Source organism: Furipterus horrens, unplaced genomic scaffold, assembly GCF_987537825.1.
Source record: "Furipterus horrens unplaced genomic scaffold, mFurHor1.1.pri manual_scaffold_8, whole genome shotgun sequence".
Taxonomy (NCBI): domain Eukaryota; kingdom Metazoa; phylum Chordata; class Mammalia; order Chiroptera; family Furipteridae; genus Furipterus; species Furipterus horrens.
This window is the reverse complement of record NW_028327178.1, coordinates 12,196,479-12,224,213: the sequence shown is the minus strand read 5'-3', so window position 1 is coordinate 12,224,213 and position 27,735 is coordinate 12,196,479. Positions and strand designations below refer to the sequence as shown.

Below are 27,735 nucleotides of genomic sequence, written 5' to 3'. Positions count from 1 at the left end.
AAGTATAAATAGGATGAGGTCAGCAATACTTCAGATGAGGCACTTTAACAATTACTCAAAAAGATCAGGTGTACAGAGTGTAAAACAAAACTCTTAATATTAATCTTATCCTTAATTTCAGACGTGATTAATCTGAGATGGTCTACATTAAGGAGTGTTATAAACTTTTATTTCTTGCCCTTCTGCCTTCACTTGACCCAAGGCAACATAAAAATGAAATACATAAGATACACAGAAATCACCACAGGCCAGTTAATGTGCTTACATACAAAGGAACTAAACATTATCTAATGACATTGGGGTTTCAGAAAGTGACTATTTTAACACAAAAACTGATGTGTAATTGTTTTCATAAACATGTCTAAATACATTGGTCTCCCAAAGGCAAAATGGTATCTCTACCATATTCCTAAACAGAAATACCCTCAAATGTACAATTTAATTAACTGAATTAAAACTATTAAGTCTTAGGTACTCTTTTCGAACACTGAATTTTTAAAACACTTAATTAAAATATTACATTTTAACTTTAAAAATAAAGAAATTAAAACATTAGATTTACCAATATTTCATAGTTTTAAGATTCAAACAAAGTAATAAGGAACACATGTTTTGTTTTGCCAGCCTTTTATGAAAGACCTTTTAAACATATACATTTGGCCAATTTATTTTCAACCTTAAGTCAACTTCTCTGAGTATTTACACTGCATCTTTTGGTAGTTAAAAGAATACTTGGTTAGAAGTTATTAATTCATGTTGCTTCATGAATTCTAAGTTCTGTATTTTCTCTACTGTCGAAATTCAACATACCTCTCAAGTAAGAAAATGACCGACTCCAATTTTTAAAATTTACCCAGAAGGAATTAAAATCTGTGATTTCATTAACTACACATTTGAGGTGAGAACAGTTAAATATTACTAAACTTGTTTTATTTCTGGTAGTTTACAATTTGAGTAATTTTTATAGCCCAGGTACCCAAATGCTGTTTAACAAACATGAGTTTTTACCCATTTGAACATGGTTAGGTGTTGCAATTCATTGATCAAAATCACTAGCTCTGTATGTCTACAAACAAGGGCACACGTACTCCTTAATTCCCTTAATCAGTTTTGCTCCTCTAAAAAAGAGACGCTGGCTTTAGCTTAATATGTTACCTGACACATCCGTTTCTTCTAAAATCAAAAGTTGGCCAATTTTCAAATACATGGAAAAAGAAAATACTTATTTAGAATGAAAAAAATTAAGCTTGGCAAAAGTAGTGACTTTTATTTACAATTGCATGTAACAAGATTACAATAGAAACTAGGGCTATCTTCTGAACAAAAGCAATGATTTATTGGTAATGGCAATGAATGGAATTTTGAGTCTCTGGCGAGAATCAAGCAGTTCTCCAGGAGCTGTAGATCTGATTGCAACGTGGCCTTCCAGTGTCCTTCGTACCTTAGTGACTTTCTCCTTTTTTGCCAACCACCTAGGAAAATAAAAATAACTTTATATGTACATCTTATTGATTCAGAAATATGGGTTATTTTTAAAATAATTATTAAAAAACAATATTAATTGGTAATCATCTTTAAAACCTGGAATTAACTTTTATCCCTGCATTTTTTTGGCATGCAGTATATTTTCATTGTTGAAACACACTGTGGCCCTCCCTCCCCTTCCAGCCTCAAAGAATTAAAAATACACCACATGCAAGCTATTTTTGATTTCCCACACTGTTTTAAGAAAAAGTAATGCAATTTTTCAAAACAAGGTTGACAGTTTAGAGAAGTTAATAAAAAGACGACGCTGTATGAGTGAAACATTTGGCATACTATTTTTAGAAAATTAGAACTCAAATGTCAAACACAATCTAGAATTAAGAGTATGTTAAACTTATGCCTTCATGTTCAAGATGACAGGTTTCTAGATGTTTCTCAATATGTAGACATGTAATAGAAATATTAAAAAATGACTAATTATGCCTACTTTTTATTTTTAAGAAACCCTGGTTTCTATAAATGTACTATTAAAAAATGTTAAAAATAAATCTTGTAAATTTTTAGAAAAATTGTTGATAGAAGGTTTTTTAAATGCACTAGGTGCTATTAATGTGGCAGCATAAAAATCTAAAGAATAAAATTGGTTTCTACCAACAGTTCTAGAAAACAAATTTTCTGCTGGAAGGTTCAAAAACTATGTTCTGAATAACTGAGTTCAAAACTAAAGTTTATTATTAAATAATGTATTCTCAGAGCAGAAATTCCTCTAAAGACACCTACTTGCACGCTATTGAAGATATATGTATTTGTACAGAAAAATGTCTATATACATATGTAAATGTAAATTTCATATTTTAAATTGGTTCTGTTCCATATGACAGTCTCTGAATCAAGCAAAACTCAAAAAGGTCTTCAGTACACATCTGGCCTAAAATAAAACACGGCTGGGTCAACGTCTTTCATGAGAGAAGATGATAAAACCCCTTCCGCTGAATGTCCCGTTACATAATGCTAGACTTGCTTTCCCCACCTCAAGCAAAATAACTTTTATTACTTTAAAAGAACTCCTTACTAATCCAAGTAAGCCATGTGTTACAAAGTCCAAAAAGCCAGAAAAATGCTAAGGAGATCTCTCAGGAGAGGATTATGTGGATAAGAATAAGAAATGCAGGTTTTAATAGCCACAAGAAGCCTTCTTAAGAAAAGAAAGGGAGATGGGACCATTTGTATCACAAATGAATTCCAGCAGGTAAACACTGAAAGCATTATTGATCATAGTATCACTGGGGAACACACAAAACACAGAGCTATTAGATTAAGCAAAAGAAAACGAAAAGAACTAATATTAAAAATTAAAATTTTAGCAGATGTGATGCACGCGAAGACACAGATCTGCATACTGTTTTACAGGTTGATAGCTCTCAACTTGCCAATGTGTATTCTCTGTAAAAAAGAAGAAATTTAACATTCCAATATGGATTTTCTCACCCCAAAGATAAAGCTCTTTTATTCAAGTGTTTTATATTAACACCTCAGACAAATAAAAGTCTAGGTACATCAGAATTAGGTGTCTAAAATATTTCTTCAGTAAAGAGTCCATGTTTCCTCTCTATCAGTACTTTAAACCAGCCTAACATCCAGTCCACAAGTCTTTCAACTGGCCTTGGGCTCGCTGGGGTGGGGAGAGTATAGGGCACACCCACAGTTAGTAAGCAAACGACTCCTGGCGACAGTTTCAATGAGAAAAAAAAATCCACATCTCTCAACTACGGCCCAGTAAATACACCAAACTACTACTACTATAAAAGAGCTTGAGGAAATTGTTTATATTTGGTTTCCAAAATGATTCTATAGTACCTAAAAAGTAAAATTTAAACTTCAGATTGGATTAAGACATTATCCAACAACTAACTAAATCTGAAACCATTTACAACAATGTCAAATTTATTGCAGTATTATTTCTCAAAAGGCAGTACAAAATTAAATATGAGACAGGAGAAAGTTCTTAAGAAGATAAATGTCAGGGGAGCAACACAGTATGGAGATGAAATTAAAGCGTCTAGTTGCAAGCCCAAAACAAAACTGAAAACAAAGAAAAGAGCCAGTGGAGAAGCACGACTGGGTGAGATCTGATGGAGGAGGTGGCTGAGGAAACCCAGGCCACGGTGCGGCCGGTCCAGACGACAGAGGCTGGAGAGGTCCCGCACCAGCAGCGATGAGGACATGGGAAGGGTGAGAGCGGACGGGTGCAAGGTGAGCAGAGAAGCAAGGAGGGGAGTGGAGCGGGGTAAGGTCAATCTTTCTATTGCTTCATTTTTTAAAATCTTCTGGTTTTAGTTCATTTGAGTTGGATTAAAAAAGCTGAAAAATAAACAGACAGAAATATTACAAAAATAGCTGATACGGTGAATGGCCAGTTTAGAAAAGTCTACTTTTATTACCGTGACAGAAAATCTGCTCTGCTTTTCACATGCACCTCATTCCCTAAGAAGCGGAAGCCCCTTCAATTTGGCTCACTTTTTGTACTGATCTTTTATTACTTTTGTAATTAAAATAAAGCAATCCATGTACAGAGCATATTTTAGCAAAGAAAACATCTACTTCCAATTAAGATGGCAAGCTTTTCACGCAACACAGAATCCATTTACAATAGCAAACAGCTTAAGTGTATATTATAATCTGCGCGCCATGCCTGTAAACGCCAAAACAGACAAATGGAAGGTGTGTTTTAGTCCACCAAATCTTAAAAGTTAACCATATAAAGTTGTAACAGCATGCAAGGTGGCCTAAGATTTCTACCCACATCCAAGATTCATTGGTGTTTCCTTAGCGTCTGTCATCTTAGTGACATAAGGGGAAGGTCAATGACATCCTGAAAACTAAAATTATCTAGGAACAACTCACACAATGTAAAAATGTAAACGGGAAATGCCGAATAATTCTATTTTATTCATTAAACCATTTCACATAACTTTACTACAGGGAGGTATCAAAATTTCCTTCTCTGTGCTGATAAAATATGTACCAAATCTATTCTGAAATTTTAAATTCTAATTATTGTGTGTAATCCCTTTAAAATTCAGGCCAACTAAATAAGGGAAAAAAGGGGCACAGCTGACTTGTCCTGGGAGGTTCTTACTCTCCATTCTGCCTAGAGCACCCACTGCTATCTTTTCTCCTCCATCCTTTTCTACTCCTCAAGTTGAATTCAAGACACCCTTCCTTCACAAAATATTCTCATACTTTCCCAGCATCGTTGTGAAATAGGAAGTACCATGAGGCTGGGAAGTAGGAGAATACTTGTGGAGGAAGAGACGCTTGAACTGAGCTTTGAGTCACTTACCTAACTTTCCAGATGTTTATGTATTATTCTTTAAGAATGTTAACTCGCTGTAAACAGGGATCATGACTGCACCTAGCACAGACTAATACAAAGGCAACAAAGACCGTACCACATATCTATTATTTCTTTCACTAGAAACCAAACTCAATGTTTAATAGGCAACTCTATACAAGGACCAAACTGGCCAGCTTCAGTTAAAAATACACTGATCTTACTGCAGGTTTCCTACACTCAAGTTGCTGGCTTAGCACAATATACATTAAAAAAATGAAATTACCTTACTTTTGAGAAATAACCCTATATATAATAGGACACTGAATTACAGAAGCAGAAGAAATCTCACTCAGAAATTATTAAAAGGAAATGTAATAGAATATTAATATTATGTCAGAAAATCACTCAACCAACTAAAATGTATCAAACACTACAGCAAGGGACGAAGGCATCCAGGACACCAAGAAGGGAGCCCACGTTCATTCCAGTATTAAATGATTCTCACAGCAGTTCTCAGTGTGCTCCAGGCTCAAGGAAGGGGTCCCTGAAACCCCTTCAGAAGTCTTCAAGCTAAAAACGATTTTCATAATAACGCTAAGTCGTTATTTGCCTTTGTAACTCTGTCTCCCAAGCGCACACTGGAGCTTTCAAGAGGCCGCAGAGCCTGGGGCAGCAAACCTGACGGAACGCAGAAAGGTGTGAGAGTGAGAGAATTCAGTGAAGCCAGACGGGGGAGAAATCTGAGAAAGTATAAAACAATGCCCTTCCTCTCATTGAACTGGTTTTTGTTTTGGAAAATACATACTTCAATTAAAAATATTATTTGTGTTAACATAAAATAAGTTTATTACTTATAAGTAAATTTTTTTTAATTTCTCAGTTTTAATTTCTCAAATGGTAAGTGTTAGATAAGTAGAGCCACAGAAACAGAAGCTCCCATTGGTCTTCAAGAACATTTAATCGTATAAAACGGTCCTGAGTCCAAAAAGTTTGACAACTACTGCTCGACAGTAATTTTAAATAAGGTTAAAAAGTATTTAAATGAACACAGAGCCAAATTATTAAACAAGCACAAATACTTTCAAGCAAGAATGGTCTAACACGTTTGCTATCCTAAAGACAGTCCAAAAAAAGGTAGGTAGTCAAAAAAGAGAAAAACGAGTCTAGAAGAGGTGGATGGAGAATGTTTAAAACAAAGAGGAAGAGATAGATTCTTGGGTGGACAACCGTTAATGCACATTAGAAAAACTAACGAATGGCAGGCTGGTAAGAAGATGGACAAGATAAACTAGTGGTTACTTAAGAGAAAAAAATGGGAATCCAATACCATAAGCTAAGGTAAGAAGCAGGAACCTAGAGCTGAATTAATGGTATGAGAAAACAATAGGATTTAGAGTAATAGATCTTATGAAAGTATTAGGGAAAATCAAACTATACAAGGCACAGTTCAGGCTAAATCCAATGGTATTTAATTCAAGCAGGCAAAATAACAAAGCAGGCAGCAAAAACGTCTTGGTTGCTCACACATTTTCCCAGTATAGCGTATTTCATATCATAAAAATGTAGATGTTTAATCTCTGCTTCTCCTGACCTGTCATACATATATCAAACATTTAACATGACAGATCTCAATACATGATTGTTCCTACAGCTCCCAAAACTTATTTATACTATGAGACAGGAAGACGATACTTTTAAATGACTGGTTAAAATATCTCTAATCAAGGTTATCAATTTTGTAAATACAATGCAATTTTATAAGGTCATCTAATGTTATGCAATTTTATGAATTTTTCTGTAACTGAATTAAAACTAGATTTTTGGACACCATCAAAAAGAACAACAGTTTTCGGCATGTTCTATGGCTCCAATTTCCCAAACAGAGGTCGAACTGTTAAGCTGGGCGTCTCTTCCGCTAAGCACTGGCAGCTCTAGGGAAACTTCCTCTTTTATAATCTTCTCAAGTTCTAGACTGCCTGCCAGAGGCAGCCACCAGGGACGTGGTGATAACTCCATCTCCTATGCTGCGGTACATTTAATCTGTGTACAGCACCTGGGCTCTGCACTGATGAAGCTCTGGGAGGTAATTTTATGACCTATGGTTGTATATTTTACAAGTCACCCTAAGGTACTGTTACCAATTAGAAATAATTCCATGAATATACAAATGTTCTCATTCCTAATGGTCCCATGTACCTTATAAATTCTTTACAAATCTCAGAATATTTATTTACATATATACACACACACACTCATATATATGTGTATATAAATATCTGTTCACTAAAAATTTATTTGCTGATATCTGTTCTTTCAGCACAAACATGGTTTGAAAGTTTGCATCTCAGTGTAGTAAAATTGAGTCCATTGTTTTTTATTAAAATTATACAAGTCATTTTAAGTGTTTTCATCAGAAATAATGATAATCCAAATCTTAATATCAATAGCTCTTAAAAGCTCACTAATAATAATGACTTCATTTACTAGTTTTCCATTATTCCTAACCACTTTCTATAACCAAACAATTATTTTTACCCTTTTAATTGAATGTCATTCATTAACACACTGAATCAGTAGGACTTTTAATTTTTATTAGAGATTTCTTTTAGTTGGATATCTAAACATGTGATTAGGAGAACTTACTATTGTAGTTTAACCTTAAGATATGATTCTAATATTTATAAAATAATTTCCTTTAAATTATATTTATATTTCCCCTAAAATTTCAACAAACTTACTCGTTTGAAGTCATTCATATTTGTTGCCTGGACTGGAGTACCAATGAAAGTAAAATATGAAATTCTTGTGGTTTCTTCTTCACCTTGATTGGACTGAACAAATATCTACCAAAAAATAATAATTTTTACAGTAATGATTACAATCCTTTCTTTCATACAAATGCTTTCAGTTTTATCAATTTCCTTAGATGACTAATAAACATACTGAGCCTTCCACAATTTATAAGAATGAACCCAAATTCCATTCAGACTAGTAACAAGACTATTAATCCTACGGTTTGCCCTGCTATTCTCATCTAGTCCAGGGAGGTCATGGCCAAACACCCCTATACAAGAGTTCTTGATAATTTAGTGCCATGGTGTGCAGGGTAGTCATAATTAAATTCCTTCAAGCGAAATGTTGAAAGATTATGAATATCGCAATTATAATCAACAGGGTACTGCTGAAATTTTATGAAAATTATAGTTTTCCACTGAGGAATATTTCTGCAGGTATATTCTTTCTGAGACTCATTCATTCAACTTCCTAGCATACTAGAAGAAAAACTAGTATCAGAAACCAGCACGTAAAACTACACTAAGCCCACCACATTGTTTGAAACTTGACTTTTTATACTTCCTATTTAAACCCCCCTCCTCCGCATTTTAAGAGATGGAAGCTTTCTTCACAGGTCCTTTTACAGTACATTGGATTTATTTTTTAATCCGTGCCATATTTTAGAACACAATACTCTAGATGCTATCTACTGAATAGCATGGCCTCTCCCTTGATTTGGACAACAAACTTCTTTCTTCCTCAGGTGGCACACTCAGTCAGATTTTGTGGTGTGTACAGGCAACCACAGATTCACCTCAAACTGAACTGATCAATTAGACTCCAAGCCTATAATTATTAAGTCTAATAATTATAAACCAGCTCTCCGTTTCTTTATTTGTAATGCTCTCTGAATCTAAGCACAACAGTTTTTATATTTGCTGCTTTTAAAATTCATCCACTTACTTTAATTAGACTTTCTGATCAAAACTGTCATTTCAATTTCAATTTTATCAGCAAGAAATGACAGACATGCTTTCTGCATCTCAAATGAAATTTTTATTGAGAGAGGACACAGTACATAAAGATTGGAGCCGACCACAAGGTAACTATGGTTTATGATTCTAATGACAGAGATTACACCAGGGTCTCTAGACTGGGAGAGCTTTCCCAATAAACAATCACCTTCCTCCCATCACTAAATAAAGCAAAAGGTATTATTCTGAACACATGATATAGCATTCTTCTAATTTAGAGAAACCAGAACCATCCCATTAAAACACAGAAATCACATTAGTTTGGCATGACTTGTTCTCAGTGACTATGCCAATTCCCACTTCTTTCTCAAGGTGGTCTACTGTTCTGTTTAAGCCTCCTGGCCCCTCCTCTGAAGGACAGGGCTGGGGGTAGAGAGCAGGTGCTGGGTTTCAACACCAAACTTCATAAAAGCAATTAATAACTGCTAAGCAGCAGCAAACTTCTGAGTGCAAATTAACACAAACTTATCTTTTTAAAGTCATTCTTACTGAGGTGATAATCATTACGTTACTAAAAACTCAGTATTCTAGAAAAGTACGTTGAATTTTACAAATGCTATCACTCATTACCAGGTATGAATAATAAAGCAGTTTAAATATAAATGTTCTAAAACTTTAACAACAATTGCCGAATATATATCAAATAAGGAAAATGACAAATCCACAGATTTAAAAAAAAATCAACTTGTCCTTCTCCTTAGGGCCCACAGATAAATTAAGAAGGAGAAAATTTAATTAGCCCATTATACATTTTTACTCATTTCAAACCAAGTGGACAAGTAACTAACTACTTTAAAGGATCATTTAGCATCATTAAATATAGTGTAAATTGTCAACCACAAACCCATTAAATACATCTTAATGAAATACTACTTACAGTTACACTGTTAACATTCTGAAACTTAACATAACGAAGTGGAATAATGCTATCTTCTTTAATATCATCCTCTGTTAGTTCCAGAGCTTGAGTTGGTTCACTTCTTTCGGCTTCTTCAAAATCCATAGATCGGGGTAGATTGATAAAAATTTTGACGTATTTAGGACCCTGACCTGTAAAATGGTAGAATAAAATAAAATGCTAAAAACCAAGTACATAATATTTTCTTCCTTTTATAATTACATTCACACTATACAAACAGACTCATATATGCACATATCTACATATGTCTTTAGGAATTCTAAGAAAGTCTAAGTATTTTCATGGCCATTTCTTGGCCTGCTAGCACTATGCTCTGGATTTTAGATTAAAACACGTACATACAATATGCACACACAAATACATACTCAAAGTTCTCGCCCTCCATTACAAAAGATGTACTACGTAAATGTACTGCTACTAGTAAGGAGGTACAGGAAAGCAGCAAGGGAGTCTGACAGTGTATACAAGTTAGTAAGTTTCCGAAAAGAAATAACATTTGAGCTGGGTCTTACAACCACCAACGACTGGTACATTTTGTTACTTAGGAGGAACACATTATCAGTGACACCGTTAGCCAAAGGGAGATTACACAAAATGCCAAATTTCATCTTAGGAATTAAAATGTGCTCAGTGGTAAAAATCACATTTATAGAGCATCTTAATCCCTTTAACTTCAGGGTACAATCTAAGACCCATATTTTCTGGCTGATGAAAGAATCCTAAAATATTCACATTGCTTAAATGTGCATTTCTACAGCATTTGTTTTTACAAATACTTTGTATTTTCAAAATAAAGTTTCATTAATGACAATTCATTAATACATAAAAATTTAGAATATAAGAAGGAAATGCTATCTGATCAATAAGGTGTTAGCAGTTTCTTCCCATCAATTAAAAAGCAAAACCAAAAAAACATGTAGTCCTTACTCCCTCCACACTCCTCCCATTCCAGTCCACCTCCCTGCCCCAAAAAACCTCAACTGAAACAGAAAAAAAGGGAGGAGGTGAGGAAAATTCTTTATATAATAAAAAGAGAAATGCCAAGCCTGTACAATCATGTTTATGGCATCATATGTATAAAGAATATGAATCTATTAATAGGGCATGAGCCTTAGCTTTATCATCTGTAACAGGAGGTTGAAGTAAATATCTCCCAGTTCAGATCCTATAAAATGGCTGTTTCAAACCTAGAGTTTTAGAGTAATAATTGAAAGAAAGGATTCACCTGCTTTCAGGTTAAGAGGAAACTTAAAATTCTATAATTAAAAATTTTAGAAACAAATCTCACATTATTTCCCCATTCATTTATATCCTTGCTTTGTTCCAAAAACAATTTCACTCTCAAAATAAGGAATATTTGCATCTACTTAATAAAGAGAGGTAGACCTGCTAACAAGTCTACAGAGCAGAAAGTTAGTTTAGAGAAAAACTGCCCATTACTTACCATTATCTGGCCCTTGAAATTTCATTGAATAAAGCTTAACAGGTTGATTGAATGCCACAGTAATGAGCAGCTATGAAGAAAATAATAGTTTAATTTTAAAAGGGCTCTTGAACACCTTGAATATACACATAGCAACTAAGTAGAATTAATTCAAAGGAAAAGCATTTTAATTCATTTCAGTGAAATATGTAAAGTCAGTAGGTTGAAAGTAACTTGATTAGACTGACATTTGAAAAATACAATTACATATTATTTATATAAGGGAATGACAACCAAAAATGTAATGGACTAATTAGTTATTATTATTATGCATAAGAACCTAAGGTCTTATAAATTGGCTAGCAATTTGCTCTCTAAAAACTCAAGCAAAATTCCCAAATTAAAATAAAATTTAAACTATGTAACCTTAACATATTCCAGGACGGTTTGTCGAGCATGTACCCATGTCACGTGACAATTTGCAGACAATGCACAGATCATGAGGAGAGACTAGCCCTCACATGGACTCTCTATGACCCAAAACTCAAGAGAAGAGGATTCTTAAAGCTCTATAATCACCTCCAAGCCCCCATCCTTAACTTATCTGACTAACTGAATCTGAAGGCCACACAAGGAAACAAACACAGAACAGTATTTTAACGCCTGTCTCTCGGGAACTCTGATTCATTCGCTTACTCTTCTTCCCAGCCAATACTGTGTCTGATGTAGGCACCTATGCTTCTACCCTGGGAGGAAGATTTCCCCAGCAGCAAAGTTTCAGGAAAGCTGTAGCCAGTCCTGCTGACATGCATCACCAAATCATAATCAAAGCACCATTTAGTAGGAACACAGTGTGAAAATATTCTCAAAGCTATACAGTAAGGCAGCTCTGGCTGGAGCAAAAATAATGGGGTTTAGACTTACGGTTTTAGAATCATTGTGGTATGTCTGCCTAAGAAAAACTGTGGACTGTATGCTTTGGTTATATGAGTACTTTTTATATTTAACCTTTAATAGTGTGTCAAAGACACAGCATGACATGTTTAGGAATCCAAACCACAGGTGAAAGGGAGATGGGGGTGAAAGCCAGAAACAGATCAAGTGAGCAAGAATCTGACACCATCTTCCTAAGGCCAGTAAAGAATCCTTTAACTCTTAAGAAAAAAGCACGATCAAATTTATATTTAGAAAAAATACAGCTTCTGCAAACATGTAGAAGATGAACTGGAATGGGCACGAGTCAGTGCAACAGAAAGCCAATGAAGGGCTGAAACATGGCTTCGTGGAGCAGAACTACGCCACTTCCCCCATGACGACAAGGCAGGGAAGCGCAGCAGCGGTGTGCCCCCGGAGTGAGGACTAGACATACAGGGGCTGCTCGCTCTGGGGGAGTAAAATGTACGCGCAGAGGTCAAGAACGAACAGAAGGTGAAGGCTCAGCTCAGCAGTGGGGCCGCCCCACAGGCTCCGCGCTTGTCCCCAGAGCGCCTGGCAGCTCGTGTGGCACAGAGAAAAGGAGGTGGTGGGTACGCACAGTCACAGGGCAGGGGTCTAATAAAATCAACATTTTAAAAAGGACACGAACAAGGGTCATCTAGAAAAGAGACATAAAGCCATGAGGTGGAAACATGATAGAGACCCAAGAGCAGGCATAAATACGTATCATCCCTGTAAGCCTCCCCCTAGACATTCGATTACCTGTTCATCACAATCGGATTCCAGGAAGGTCGTGTCTTTTCGTAAACAGTTGTCAAACCCATGCTCGTCACTTTCATTAAGACACTCACAGCCGGCCTTGTTAATAAAAGGCATTAAGTCCATCTGAAAAAATTAAATTAAGACTTTAAGCAAAGCATTCTGATTTCGTATAAAAATCTTAGTAAAAAAATGTGATTTGCTCTAGATAAGGCAATTTTAGAGTAAATGTCTCTTTTAAAAGTTATTAAAGCTTCAATAATAATCTTTTCATGTGAATTTCTGACCGAGATCTACCACTAATTATTAAAGCCAAATCTAGGCTTAGCCCACTTGATAAGGTATCAGAAACCAAGTCTTTAACACTAAGATTATAAAATATTGACAGATACTTTTTTTTAGTATCAGTCTTTCACAGTGGAAAATATGCAAATTAAAATATCTGTAAGATCCAAAGAGAGCTTAGCTCCCTCTTCTAGTGGCCACAGATTCTTTAAACTCATATCTATGAAGAATTTAGATTAAAAATGACTAGCAAATAAGGATTTAGAATTGTTTTACTATGAAAATTTCCAACACACATAAATAGAATTAATACAGCGCACTACATGCACCCCCCTCCCAGCTACAATAAATATTAATTCACGTCGATGCTTACCTCATCTTTACCCTGCAATCAGTCCCCAACTATTCCCAGTTATTTTCAAGTAAATCTTACTTTTTTCATTTCATTCATCAACATTTCAGTGTATATAATATTTCTAAGCGATAACGCGTTAAAAAAATCTTCACTATCATTATCACAACTAAAATAATCAACAATGTCAAAAAAAAAGTACCATCAAATATCAGTGTTTAAATTTGCTCTGTTGCCTCTCAAATGTTTTATAGTTGAATTGTTAGACACAGAATAAGGATCCAAAAATATACAAAGACTGTGTTTGGTTAACATGTCTCTTAAATCTCTTATTCTAGTCATTCAGCCTACAGATTTCTAATATTCTGAATTTTGCCAATTGCTTCCCTGTGGCAGTATCATTTAACATATTCCTGTGTGTGTTAGCTAATTTTTCTACACTGCCAGCACAACCTGCCAAGGGTTGTGTAACAGTGGTCATCCTTGTCTTGTTTCTGACTTCGGTGGGAATGCCTTTAGTGCTTACTCATTAAAGTTTGATTGAATACTTTATAAAAAATGGGTAATCAATTTTGTCAAATACTTTTTCTGCATATTGTGAGATCACGATTTTTCTCCTTTGGATTGCTGAATTTCGGGTATTAATATTTTATCTATGATATTTTTTACAACAATATTTCTAACTGGAACTGGTTGGTAACTTTATATTTTGGTGCAAACTCTGTCAGATTCAAGGATCAACATTATACATATTTCAAAAAGAAATCTGGAAGTTTTCTCTCTTTCTATATGGTCTTAAGAGTTGATAGAATTCCCCTATGAAGCCATCTTGGCCTTTATGGAAGAGCTCTTTTACTTTTTATTCTAGTAGTTAATTTTGATAAACTTTATTTTCCTAAAAAATATCAATTTCATCTACTGAACAAGGGCAACTGTTAAAGCTAACCAAGTATTGCTGATTGTCTATCAATCTTTATTATATTTTTTTCATCCAAAGATACTAATGCATGTATAAATAGTTCTGAAAGACTAAAGGAAATGTTTTAACATGTCAAATATTTATCAATATGGTAATAATGCATTAGAACAGACACAATTATTCATATAGTAGCCTAAATGTTTTCAAAGCCAAATATTATTTTGTATTACATTAAATGTTACATTACGTGAAATATTAAATATATTATTCAGCAGAACATTTTGTAGATAACTCCAAAAAGGAGGGGTGGGGGAACACTGGAGTACAAAGTTTACTGTTGGTGAATTATGCTGAACTTCATGAATATCTGCCATGAAAGGGGAACTTTTAACAAAATCTTTTAGATGCTTATATTTCCCACCTTACCAATGTGCAGCTTCAATACTATCTCTTGGATTGAGAACCCAAGGATGAAGGCACCATTGCAGTCATCCTTCCAAAACCTTAATGATAGCAATAAACTAAATAGATGAATTATTTTAAATCAATTTTAGATTGATTTATCATGGGCACATGAAACATGTATTACATTCAAATAGTTGCACTAAAGTGCTTTGTCTCTCTGGAACAAATTGGCATTATATTGTATAAACTTTCAACTGACATATTCTAACAATATGAGGTGAGAAATAAATATCACTTCTCTGTGTAACAACCTGCCAATAATGAGGGAAGAGTTATGAGAAAACAATCAAATGAATCCAGATTGAGGGACAGTCTATAAGACACATGGTCTTATAGACCTGACACTGAACAGTAAGATGGCCATTAGCCACATGTGGCAATTTAAATTAATTAAAAGTAGATAAAATTAAAAATCCAGTTCCTCAGTTGCACTAGTCACATAACAAGTGCTCAACACTCAGTGTGCCTAATGGCTACAATATTAGACTGGTGCTGGTTTAAACTTCCAAAAAAATGCACAGAGAAGTTTCTAGACTAAGGAACACTAGAGAGAACAACTTAAATGCAGTGCATGGTCCTTGATTTGACCCTACATGGAGGAAAACGGCTATAAAGCATGTTCTGATGATAACTGAGGAAATTTGCATATAGGCTGTACACTAGAGATACTGTAGCCATGTCAAATTTCTCAGCAGTGATAATGGGATCATGGTGATGTAGAAGAACGTTCCTGTTCTTAGAAGCTACATGTTGAAATACTGAGAGATGAACCATCATGATATCTGTAACTCACTTTTAAATGCTTCTGCAAAAGTTAAAAGTAGATGATATCAAGATGGAGCAAAATATTTAGCACACAGGTGAGGGTGTATGCGTGTTTGCAGTACTACTCTTACAACTGGTTGTGTTTTTTGTTTTGTTTTTGTAGAGAGGGGGAAAATCCAGCACGAGATGCATAAAAACCTTTCCACTCTTCAAGATTTTGGTTAAAGAAAGACCTACTTACTACACAAATTAGGGTCATTCAATGACTGATTTGATTTTGATAAATGACGTATTAGTAGACCAAAACTTATAGTTCTGAGGTTAAAACAATATACTAACAAGCCTCAAGATTCAGAACACATGCAAATGCGAGTTCAATTCCAGACTGCCTCACATTCAAACTTCGGGAGAAGACTTGATCCAGAGGGCATGAGGGGAGCTACTTGAACCTATACTAAGTACACTTAGCAAATTATGGGAGAGAAAAGGTACAATGTTTTAAATTTTCCTAACTTTAATAAACATTTTTAAAAACTAAGTCATTATGCTCACAAAAACACTCTCTTCTGAATAAGAATCTATTATGATTCTTAACCTTTGGGTATCTTTTGCAATATCTCAAACCTCCCTAAAAGAGATACATGTATGTATTTATCTTACTCCGGCTCCAGTTAAATTAATGTTTCAAAACGACAGCATGTATAAAATAACGATACAGCCTCTTAGCCTTAAAACACAGTTTTTATTCCAAGTCATCAAAAATTTTATTTAAAAACTGTCAGTTCATTTTTCTAATGCTCATATTTAAATCTTCTTATGACACAAGTTTTCATGCAGTGTCTCTTACTCCCATTAAGTTTCTATTTGTGCTGTGGGAGCAATGCTTTTTGGAAATACATTACTAGTATTAAAAACTTAATAACCCTGTTAAGATGTAAATAGTTCAAACCTTTTATAATGTCTTGATTGACACCAGATGGGAAAAAACAAAAATGTTTTAATAGCTTTTCACATTGTATTCATAACATCTGCATGAAAACAAAGATTTTTATTTCTTAGACCTTTATTTTTTTCCTGCTTATTTTCCTACCTGAGGTCAAAACACTGATATCATGCAAACACCCTTAGTAATAAAGGGGGGGAAATACAGAGATGTAAACACACAGTTTACAAGTAAAATTATTTCCAAAATCTTCCAAAAGGTGTCACAACTCTGACTTACACAACATGTTTAAATTTTTTAACTAGGTATTACAAATTTCAAGTTATTATTCAATATACAACAGTTCTACTCTACATAAATATTAATTGTGCTTCCCTAACTAAAAATAACTGTCAATACCACATGCAAGTCACTTTCTGAAGACACAAACCCACCACACCTACAAACGCACACAAAGAAACTCGCATTTCCCTGACTATAGGTTCTCCTTATTCAACATGAATTAAAGGACTTGTAGCCCATGACACAGATTTGCTTTAATATACTTGATATACATACTTTCATAAATTAGCTTTGAGTTAACACTTTTTTTAATCGTTTTTTTGATCTGCCAATACAATAACTTCATTTACCAGTTTGCATAAACAAATCAACTATCATAAAATGCTACTTCTAAATTTTACTAACTTCCTGAATAACTCTTAAATATAAAGATAGTACATTGTAACTATTTGTATTAGTTTTCAATTTTAAGTTATTATTTAGAACAATAACTTATTTTTAAAACTAGAAAAAAGCATCCAATACTGGTCATAATTGGTTCTAAAACTAAATCAATAACTAGCATATTACTTTTGGGGGGCAAAAGGTATTTTTAGAAGTCTTAAAATGGCTATTAAAATAGTTCAGAAAGCAGATTTTTAAAAAACGTGATAAAGAAAATTTGCAGGAGAAATTCAGGAAAATAGTTTATGACGGGGCTACGGTTATAATACACACATGCACAAATTCCAATAGTCAGCCAGTGAATTCACTTTTACACTTATTTGAAAGTATTCCAAATTAGTAAAAGATAAAACATGAAAACAGTCAATTTCACTTTAACCAAATAATGGCAAACGGAAGAGATACCATGATTTCACTTTCAAGTCTACGTACATAGCCTTTCGGGATATCTGTGTCTTCATTGCTTCCAGGGTCATTTTCTAAGTGCTGCTTGATCTTTTCTTCTAATCCCACAGCATCTGCTCCTTGATATTGATCAATTCTTACTTTGTTTCGAAAAAACAAAAACGTAGGTGTTGCTGATATATTGTTGGTGGCAGCTGTTCCCTAGAATTGACCAATTAGATAGTATTATGAATTAGAACTAATTTTAAACCACAGTGAATATTCCACCTCTATCTGTAAGGAAGTTAAGTTATCACAAGCATGGATGAAAGACATGTAAAATAAGTTATTCCTAGTTGCTACTTAAGGAAAGGCAGGCCTGTTCTTTAAACTACATTACCTGCTGAGACCCAACTACATTATGCTATTAGCTTTACATCCACAATGAAGAACAGCCCTGTACAGATATTTTTGTCAGTTTTACTGATAAATACTTCATCCAGTAGGACAATTAGCTTCTCATACCGAAACTGCTTTGTAATACTCTATAGCTCTCTCAGAAGTACGTACTGTTTCCCAAATGAGTACTGGTATATGTCAACACAAATCACTGGGGCTAGGAAAAATACACACATGAAATATAGAGGCCCATGTGACCATGAAAATAAGGTAACGCAATTTGCATTGCAATCCTCACCCAGTCTCTTATAATGATCTCGCATCAAACACACTACAACAGCTATCTTTTTAAAGTCTGCTGCAACTCCACAATTATTAAGACTAAGCAGTAAGTGGAAATTAGCTAACACTCACTGATTCATGAGAATTTACAAGGGGAACAGTAAAGTTAATGTGTCACCTTATGTATTCAAATACTATTGACAGGCAATCACTGTATCGTTGAAAGAGAAAAAGCACAGTCTACAGAAAACGTCTTCTCTGAGCCTCGTTCAAAAAAGACGGACCTCAGCAGTGCTGTCCAAAGGAAACATAATGTGAGCTCCCCAGGAATGGAACTTAAAACTTTCTAGTTCCCGTGATAAAAAAAGAGAGAAACAGGAAACACATGGAGCAGGAGGACGGCACAGGAAGACCGCACTTGCCGATGCGGAGAAGTGGGCACTGCAGGTGAGAGCCAGCGCCGCGGGCCGGTGGTGCGCACACCAGCACTGCACATTGAACGCTAGTGTGGGGTTACACTAACCCACTCCCCAGCCGACTAACTGCAAACTACGTAACATTCCAAATCTTTTTCTTTTTCACTTGGAAATACAACAAAGATACAGTTCACACACACACACACACACACACACACACACACACACACACACGGAGTAGCTACAGTGCTGCCCCTTAGTCAGAGCTGAAGATCGTATTTGCAGTACTGGAAGGAGAGGTGCCCCCGGACTTCTACAGAGGAAGATGCAGACCCATCGCACAGCCATTCCAGCTACATAACTAGGATACCACCTACAACTCTGCGGCTCAACAAAAGTAGCCAACAGTTTAAAGTCCCTGATGAATCTGCAGCTTTGTAGACAAGATTAAAAATTGATCAGTACAAATAAAACTACAGTGTGGGGCAAAAGTAGGTGTACAGTTGTCTGTATGCACAATACAATAATTAATAAATAATGATATAATAAACTGTTTCATATACTCACAACTGTACACCTACTTTTGCCCTTCCCTGTATAACCAAGAATTTTCTGCTATAGCTTTCTAATCAGCCAATGCCTCTGTAGTTAGAAGACACAGTTCTAAATTTTCAAAAAATAAAGAAATGTAAAAAAACACAGAACTGCCAGATGACCTATTAGTTTAATAACATAACATTAGTTTTATATCAGAAAGTTATTAATAGAATCAAACTAAAAAGCAATTAATAAGTGAATTATCCTTCTTAACTAATGCAACCATGATGGCATTTATAATCATATCAATATAACATTCTTATTTTCTAATTAATAAATACTATATGCACAGAGATACATAAAAAAAGGATGATATTAATGTTGAAACTCAAATCAACTTGTAAATCATATTTTTTAAAAAGGACTCCTTTCCCTTACCTGACACTGGTGTACATCTACTTCCAAGAAAACTGCCTGCGGATACTTATTACTCATACTGCTGAATGCTGGAGCAATCCTTAAACATGGTCCACACCTGTGAGAAAGGTAAAAGAGATGCTTGGTAAAATAATACCAAAGATTAAACTAATTTATACTCTAAAGAACTTGTCAATTAAAACATAAAACAAAATGAAACAAATTCTGATTATGATGGCTTTAGACTTTCTAGTCCTCACCACTGAACTATTTAGATACACATGCATCAATACCACATTGTCTTTTTTTCTTTTTTAAGAGAGGGAAAGGGACAGGGAGAGAAAAAGAGACACTGATTGTTGTCTACTTATATATGTATTCATTGGCTGACTTTTGTATGTGCCCTGACCAGGGATCAAACACACAACCTTGGTGTACTGGGATGACACCCTAACCAACCGAGCTAACCGTCCAGGGCTAATACAAAAATTGTCTTAATGACTACAGGTTGGTATTATAATTCTAGAAGTCAATAGTGTTAAGTCTTCCAGTGTTGTTCACTGAGACAACTTAAAGATCTAAATAAATAAAAGAATATATTACGCTTATGAATTGAAAAATTTAGCACTTTCCAGATGTCAATTCTCAATTTGGTCTTTACAGTCCACATAAAATCCCAGGTTTTCTTGGAAAAATTTACAAATTTATATTCTGAAACTTACAGGTAAATACCGAGGATAGCCCGAGCTATTTTAAGGTTCAAAGCTGAAGAAATTACATTACCAGATATTAAGAACTATCATAAAGCTTTATAAATTAAGAATATACAACATTAGTACAAGGATAAACTGACCGATGTAAAAAATAAAAACAGAAACAGGCCCACCCCATACACACTAACCTGATTCATGAAAAGGTGACACCAAAGTGCAATGGGGAAGGGATAACAGTGCTTAGTCCCCCAGACATCCACACGGGAAAAAAAATGAACTTTGACCCCTACCTCACACCATACACAAGCACCTGTTCCAGATGGATTACAGATCTAAATGTGAAAGTTAAAATATTAAGGGTGTTAGGAAAAGATACTGAGACCACTTTCAAAACTTTGAAGCAAGCAAAGATGTCTGAAAACACAAAAACCACTAAAGAAAAAAAATAAATCATATAATGATATATTGGAACATACTTGATAAACTGGAAATATTAAGACTTGTTCATCACAATATTACTTAGAGGGTAAAAAGACAACCCCCACACTGATAAAAAAATACATCAAGCATAAACAAAGAACTTAATACCTCTAATATGTAAAAACCCTCCCACAAATCAATAAAACAAGAATGGCACCCAAAAGAAAAATAGATAAATTTCTGAATAGGTACCTGACAAATGAGGTTATCAAAACAGTTAATAAGCATGACAAGATGTCCTATGTCACCAGTCACTAGGGAAACCAAGGAATGCAAATAAAAACTAAACCCACCAAAATAGCTAAAACAAAAAAGCATGAAATACAGTCAAGAATGTGCAGCAACTGTCAGTGACGGCTGGTATAACTCAGCTGGAAAAAAGAGAAACTGGCAGTTTCTGCTAAAGCAAGATCAGTGCCTACCTATGATCATTTCTGGGGTACACATAAACAAAAGAAATGTCTACATATACTTGCCTTATAGCATTCAAAAAAATTTTTTAAAAAGATAGTAGAAACAGTAGCAGCACTTCTTACAGCCCCCAATCTGGGGACAACTTTATCTCCTATCAACAACACAATGAGTAAATTAACTGGAGTTATTCATGTAGTGGAATACTATACAGTGAAAATGACTGATATAAAATCTCTTGCAAAAACACAGGTGAACTTTACAAATAACACAGAGTAAAGACATACACTGTATGACTCCAGGGGCATACAGTTCAAATACAGGCAAAATGAATCAATGGTGGTATAAATCAGTACAATGGTGACAGAATGGGGTCATGTGAGAGAATTCAAGAGGCTAGTAACGTCCTGTGTCCCGAAGCTGATTACGTGGGTGGGTGTGTTCAGTTTGTAACAATTTACTAAATTATATACATTTGGAATGCTGCACTATGTACATTATATCTCAATAAAAAGTTTTTTAAAATGAGAAATAAATCATGACTTTTGCACACAGAAACAAAAGAAAGGCAAATTGTAAGGCACAAAACGTTAAAACTCAACCTGTGACTGTCTCTCCATTCTTAACATTTTAATCAAATCAGCACTTTCATCCTGTGCCACACTTAAGCCTCACATCAAAAAGCTAAGAAAATAACTATGAAGTTCTTAAATATTAAACGTGATGCTTCTGAAAGTAGATTTTTGGATCTAACAATCCCCAAGGAGGCCCTGAGACTAAATGATAAAGAAACAAACATTTACCATTGACTAAACCTATGAGCTGTTTAGCAAATTACTTTTATTAATTTCTTAAACATTATGGGTGGGAGTACAAATCAGTAGATCTTTTTGAAGGGCCAGTTAGTCATTACTTATCAATTTTAAATGAGCACAACCCAAGATTCAACAATCTTACCTCAAAAACTCAATCCTACCTTAACACTTACTCAATTACACAATAATATGTATAAGGAACTTCAATGCAATGGTTGTTGATTGTAAAAAAGAAAAGAAAAGAAACGATCTAAATGGCAATTAAGAGAGAAAGTTTAAAAAGCAGGACACATTCACGCTAAAGGATAAGAATAACCTGTACTGTGTAAAGAAAATTAAGTCTTATGATAAAATATTCTCTATGACCATATTACAAACACAAGTTTAGGTGAAACTTAAAATTATCCATACTTCTGCATCCTTTGCTTTTTAAATGATGAACAAGTATTTTTATTTTAAAATATTAAATAAGTTGTTACAAATGAAGTACAAGGTCTTCAGGCTATCCTGGATATACTCATTCCTGACTAATCTCCCTTCTGTAAAAGTATACACACAAAATAGAGTGCTTATGGGGAACAAGGTTAAAGCAAACAAATTAAACCTACACAGTTTTGTAAAAATATCCCTAACAAAAACAGTAAACTAGTGCTCAGGAAATACTCGGGCAGATAGGCAGGTGGCTCAGACCTAGAGGCTACCTCAGAGGGTATTTAAACTAAACAGAACAAATAAGTGGAAGTGCCCCCTTACAGGTGCTATGAAATCCAGAGGGAAGTGGAGCTCTGAGCCAGGGGGACTGCCATTAAGGCAACACTGAGAATGAACCCCTGTGAGCAACTGAATGGGGTGCTCATGTTTGATTTTACTAACTTGAACTTTCTTAAAATGAACCTGAAAGGGAGCTGGCCTGTGCAGCTGAGGGCTTGCTTTTCTCCTTTCTCCTAAAGGTTCTATTTCTATTTCTGCTCTTCACTATCTGGGAAAAATAGAATATGAATTAACACAACTTCCACATGAAACTGACATCATTGCTCTATTCACCAATCACGTTTGAACTAACTGGTATTAAAGAAACACTTCTTGTAGCTAAACAGATTGTATGAAATAAGGTCTACCTTCCAAATAACTGTTCCCTTCCAAAAATTTAACCTTATCTAGATCTTTTGTTTCATTTTAGTCAGTCAACGGAGATTGGAACTTTAGTCGAAAGTCAAAGTAAGTCACAGAACACAGAAGCACAAACACTATATGGCAGCGTATTTTCACACTATAATAATTCAAGTAAATTGATTGGGTATTTTAAGTAAGATGTTTGCCTTGTTTATCATTAGCACTTAAGAGTAACTTAAATTTCCAGACCTGGCTGCTGTGGCTCAGTGGATTGAGCATCAGCCTGAGAACCAAGGGTCACTGGTTCGATGCCCAGTCAGGGCACATGACTAGGTTGCACGTCAGGTCCCCAGTTGGGGGCACGAGTGAGAGGCAACCACACAGTGATGTTTCTCTCCCTCTCTCCTTTCCCCTCTCTAAAAATAAACAAACTAATTTTTTTTAAAAGTGACTTAAATTTCCATTGTTGGCTGAGCTCATAAACATGTTACCTGACTTCTCTGTATAAAATGAAAAAAAGATAAGATTCTCCAAGGAATTCTCCCATCTCTAAAATATTATGCCCCGAGTATGCCTGAATTTCAGGACTCGACTTTTTTCTCTTGTGCAGACCTTGATTTACAGTCCTTAGTTCACAATCATAGGACCTTTGAACTTGTCATAAGAGACCACAGAACATCTAGTCCAGAGGTTTAAAAAGCTCTTTTTCTACCTCTGAAACTCTTTTTGACTGAAAGCTTAACTGTGAAGCCCAAATGCAAAATGCATATGTAAGAAGGACCTTGGTACGCTTTTTGAGGGAAAGAGAACGCAGCGGGCAACCTGCTAGCTTTCTGCAATACATAGAACCAAACCCACGAAACTAAAACTTTTAAACTGACCTAACACAGCACAATTATTTCCTAAGTGAGAACGGAAGACCAGAAAGTTAAAGGACATGTCCAAGATCAGACACTCTAGTTAATGGCAGGACCACAACTAAAACAGTTAACTCCTAAATTCAATACAAAATCACTTTCTCTGAAAGCACCACATTAGTTTCTTCTAAACATGTAAGTTTTTTGTTTACAGTCATAATATGAATTCTACTTCAGGAACTTGCTGTTCTTCCTTATTTGCTAAAGAAGTCAGTGCTCTACCTCAGTCACATGTATAAACACAATCAGCTAGTAAACAGGTAAGGATAATGTATGGGCTTTCTGAAGACACATTTTGTTTGTTGTTTTGTTTATTTATTTGTAGAGAGAGGGGAAAGGAGAAAGAGAGGGAGAGAAACATCACTGTGTGGTTGCCTCTCACTTGCGTCCCCAACTGGGGACCTGACGTGCAACCTAGTCATGTGCCCTGACTGGGAATCGAACCAGAGACACTGGTCTGGCAAGCCAATGCTCAATTCACTGAGCCACAGCAGCCAGGTGAAGACATATTTTAAAAGTTTTTTTTTTTTTTTCCTGCAGGGTATAACATTAAAATAGATCATTTCTAGATAGATTATATTTACTAATGGGCAGGCATAATCATAGTTGGTCCTATTAATAATACAAAATAGCTAGCATTCATTGAGCACTTATATGTTATACAACTTAACAAAACCCTTAAATTCATTTAGGCTTTATAATTCCTCATTTTAAAGATAAGAACAATTGGAGTACAGTGCTGGAATTTGATCACAAAATCCAATTCTTCTTATTTTTTTTCTTAATCCTCACACAAGGATGTGCTTCTTGATTTCGGAGAGAGGAAGGAAGGTAGGGAGAAGAGGGAGGGGCCGGAGATAGAAAAGAGAGGTGTGGGGGAGGGGGGAGAGGTAAGGAGAGGGAGAGATGGAGAGAAACATCAATTGGTTGCCTCCTATACACTCCCCCAACTGGGGATCTAACCCACAATGCGCCCTTATGAGGAATTGAAAACTTTCAGCATATGGCACGATGATCCAACCATCCGATCCACCTGGCCAGGGACAAGGCCAAAACCCAACTCCTGAATGCTATTCCAAAAATCCAAAACGGTGGCCTACCCAGTGCTTGCTGTTTCTTTCTATGCCAAGATGAAAACTATTTATATGCTTCTGAAAGGAATCCACAGATTAAATACTGTATGATACTATTTTTATAAAGTTCAAATCCAGATAAAACCAATCTGTACTTGCAGGAGGAGCTTGCAAGAGGTTCGGGGTCAGGAGATGATTCTGGAGTGCTGGTGTTGATTACATGTAACCACTTGGAAAATTTATCAAACTATACATTTAAATGATCTGTGTGCATTTCTGTATGCATGCCATACTTCAATTAAGAAGTTTTGCTGAAAAAATTCTCTGCATGTTCTTTAGACTCATCATTCCCCTCGTGACCTTAAAACTACCTACCTCACTCCCTAATATTATCCGTCTCCTTCCTTTGGACTGTTGAGCTTGCTAACTGTGCTATAAGCTACCTTCAGTCCACAGCAATTTTGCTACATATAATTATACAATATACACAAAATGTATTATTTGGACAAGCTACTAAAGCCGTTATAATTCAATATCCTAATACAAATTAACATTCTTCTTGGATGGTAACAATAACACCTCATCAACTACAAAGTAACTCCTGCTTTAAGAAAATTGAATACATAGTAAACACATTACAAAAGTGATTCATTCATGAATTCAGGATAAAAAGTCATTCATACTGAGTTTTATGGGGAAGGAAATGTATATTCTTTTAACATTGGAGCTTAACCATCAATGATAACAAAAATGGCACAGCTAATAACTAACAAAATGTATGTAGGTACATTTTAAAAGTGACAATTTGGAGATACCAGTTATAAAAAGAGGTTACCATAGCATATAATTCACATATATTTTATTCTCTAAACAATATGGTTAGGTTACATGTTATTATTCCCACGAACAGGTAGGGGAAAGAATGCCAGAAATAAGCTGTCCTTCATCATAAGATTAGTCATGCGGGCAGAGCTGTAGCTAAAGCATTCCAGACATTTACTAAAAAATGCCAGGCTCTTCAGTACACTAAATGAACCTGCATGTCCCTTCTGCTTAGGGCAGGAAGATCAAGGACAGCACTTACTCCAGATAGTGCATTCAGCAATGGGACTGAATTTATTTAACCTCTCCATGACTCAACTTCCACATTCGTAGAACGGGGATAATTTCATTATTTTGAACATTGAATGAGTCAATAAAACTGCTTAAACAAGTGAATGTACTTAATGTCACTAAACTTAAAAAGTGATTAAAGTGGTGATTTTTATGTTACATATATTTTACTGCCTATAAACAAATTAAAAAATAACAGCTGCCGAGCCACTGAAGATTCTTAAACAGAAGAGTAACAATCTGTGTAGTGTTTAGTAAAATTAATAGATTTCTCCAAGTTAGTTTAATTGCAAATAACGTCGGGGGTCAAGGTAAATCGAGTGGAGAGCTCTAAGCCTTCTGACAAGGCACCGACAGACACGAGGGAAGGCTGGTAAATACACACGCTCAAATTTTGTTTCTGAATGCCCCGTTCCAACCTGTCCCTCTACACCCGAGCGACACGGGAGATCCACCTGTTCTGCGACCTATAAACCACGTTAAGATTTCCCAAAGCCAGTGAGCATCTTTCCAAGGTCGCTGTCCTTTTAAATCATCAGGTAAAATAACCGAGTCTGTCTGGTCCAATGCAAACATCGGGACACCTATCTACCTGTAATACATACAACGACTGTAATTTTTGGTGATCCCATGGGATCGCGCGCATAGGGAAACCTAAGTGACAGAGCTACTGACCAAACGTGGAACAAAAACGTAAAGAAGTTAAAAAGCACCCTGACCCAACGTGAATTTAAAATGCACTCGCGGAGCCTTTTGACGACGTTCTACACGGATTAGCTGGAGCCCCATCTGACGCTTGCGAAGGCTTTACAAACGTGCGGGCGGTGCAGAGCATCAGAGCGTTCGGCAAACTACGATTTCAAGGTTTCTAAGATGCAAGGGACAGCTGGTTCCCCGGAAAAAAAGGGACAGACCACGCAGGGGCGGATGGAGGACGCTCCCAGACGGGAAAGAATAGAGCTGGGCCACCCCCAAGAGCAGGGCTCGTAGGAGGATTCAAAACGGGCTGGCGGGTATCTCCCGGGCTGAGGGACGCGGCCAGCCCGGCCTCCGTGCCCACGAGAGGCTCCCGCCGTGCACACATGGGGGCTCGGACCCGAGAGCTGAGGCCTAACTGGGCAGCGGCCTGGGGCTGCGGGCAGCGCCAGTCATTCCCGAGCAGGAGGAGCCCGCGGGGCATCGGGAGTGGGAAAGAGGGAAAGGAAAGCACCGACGGGCAGAGGGGGCCCGCAGGGCTCGGGCCCGGCCTCACCCTCGCATGGTGAACTTGACCACGGCGAGTCTGGAGCCCGCGCCGCTCAGCTCCGGCTGGAAATCCGGGTCGCTCCCGACCGGCTTCACTCCCACCATCCTCAGAAAGCCTGGAAGGGAGGCCTCCACGCCACTGGCTTCGAAACTGAAGAAGATGACCTGCGACGGGAAGGCCGAGGCCTGGGCAGCAGAGGTGGCGACCGCAGAGCTTCTGCCTGGGCTCCCAGTGCCGAGTCACGCCAAGGAGCGGAGTGGCGAGGGGGCGGGGACGGGAGGGGGGACGGGACAAGG

At 36.2% G+C, this 27,735-nt stretch overlaps 1 protein-coding gene across 4 annotated transcripts; it reads right to left on the bottom strand.

Moving 5' to 3' along the window:
- Positions 1 to 147: 147 nt before the first annotated feature.
- TXNL1 (thioredoxin like 1) lies at positions 148 to 27,735 on the bottom strand. 4 transcript variants are annotated; one of them, XM_090285463.1, is made up of 9 exons: positions 27,446 to 27,735; positions 19,580 to 19,676; positions 17,556 to 17,729; positions 12,672 to 12,794; positions 10,995 to 11,064; positions 9,509 to 9,681; positions 7,561 to 7,665; positions 2,886 to 2,928; positions 148 to 1,472 (listed from the first exon to the last, which is right to left on the bottom strand). In XM_090285463.1, the coding sequence occupies exons 1-8, from the start codon at positions 27,541 to 27,543 to the stop codon at positions 2,890 to 2,892; spliced, it is 879 nt and encodes a 292-aa protein (XP_090141589.1). In that variant the 5' UTR covers positions 27,544 to 27,735; the 3' UTR covers positions 148 to 1,472; positions 2,886 to 2,889. The 4 variants fall into 4 exon arrangements, with proteins under 4 accessions (XP_090141589.1, XP_090141591.1, XP_090141590.1 ...); XM_090285465.1 differs by lacking the exon at positions 2,886 to 2,928 and adding an exon at positions 6,347 to 6,413 and having other exon boundaries at positions 27,446 to 27,734; XM_090285466.1 differs by lacking the exons at positions 148 to 1,472; positions 2,886 to 2,928 and adding exons at positions 3,441 to 3,846; positions 6,347 to 6,413 and having other exon boundaries at positions 27,446 to 27,734.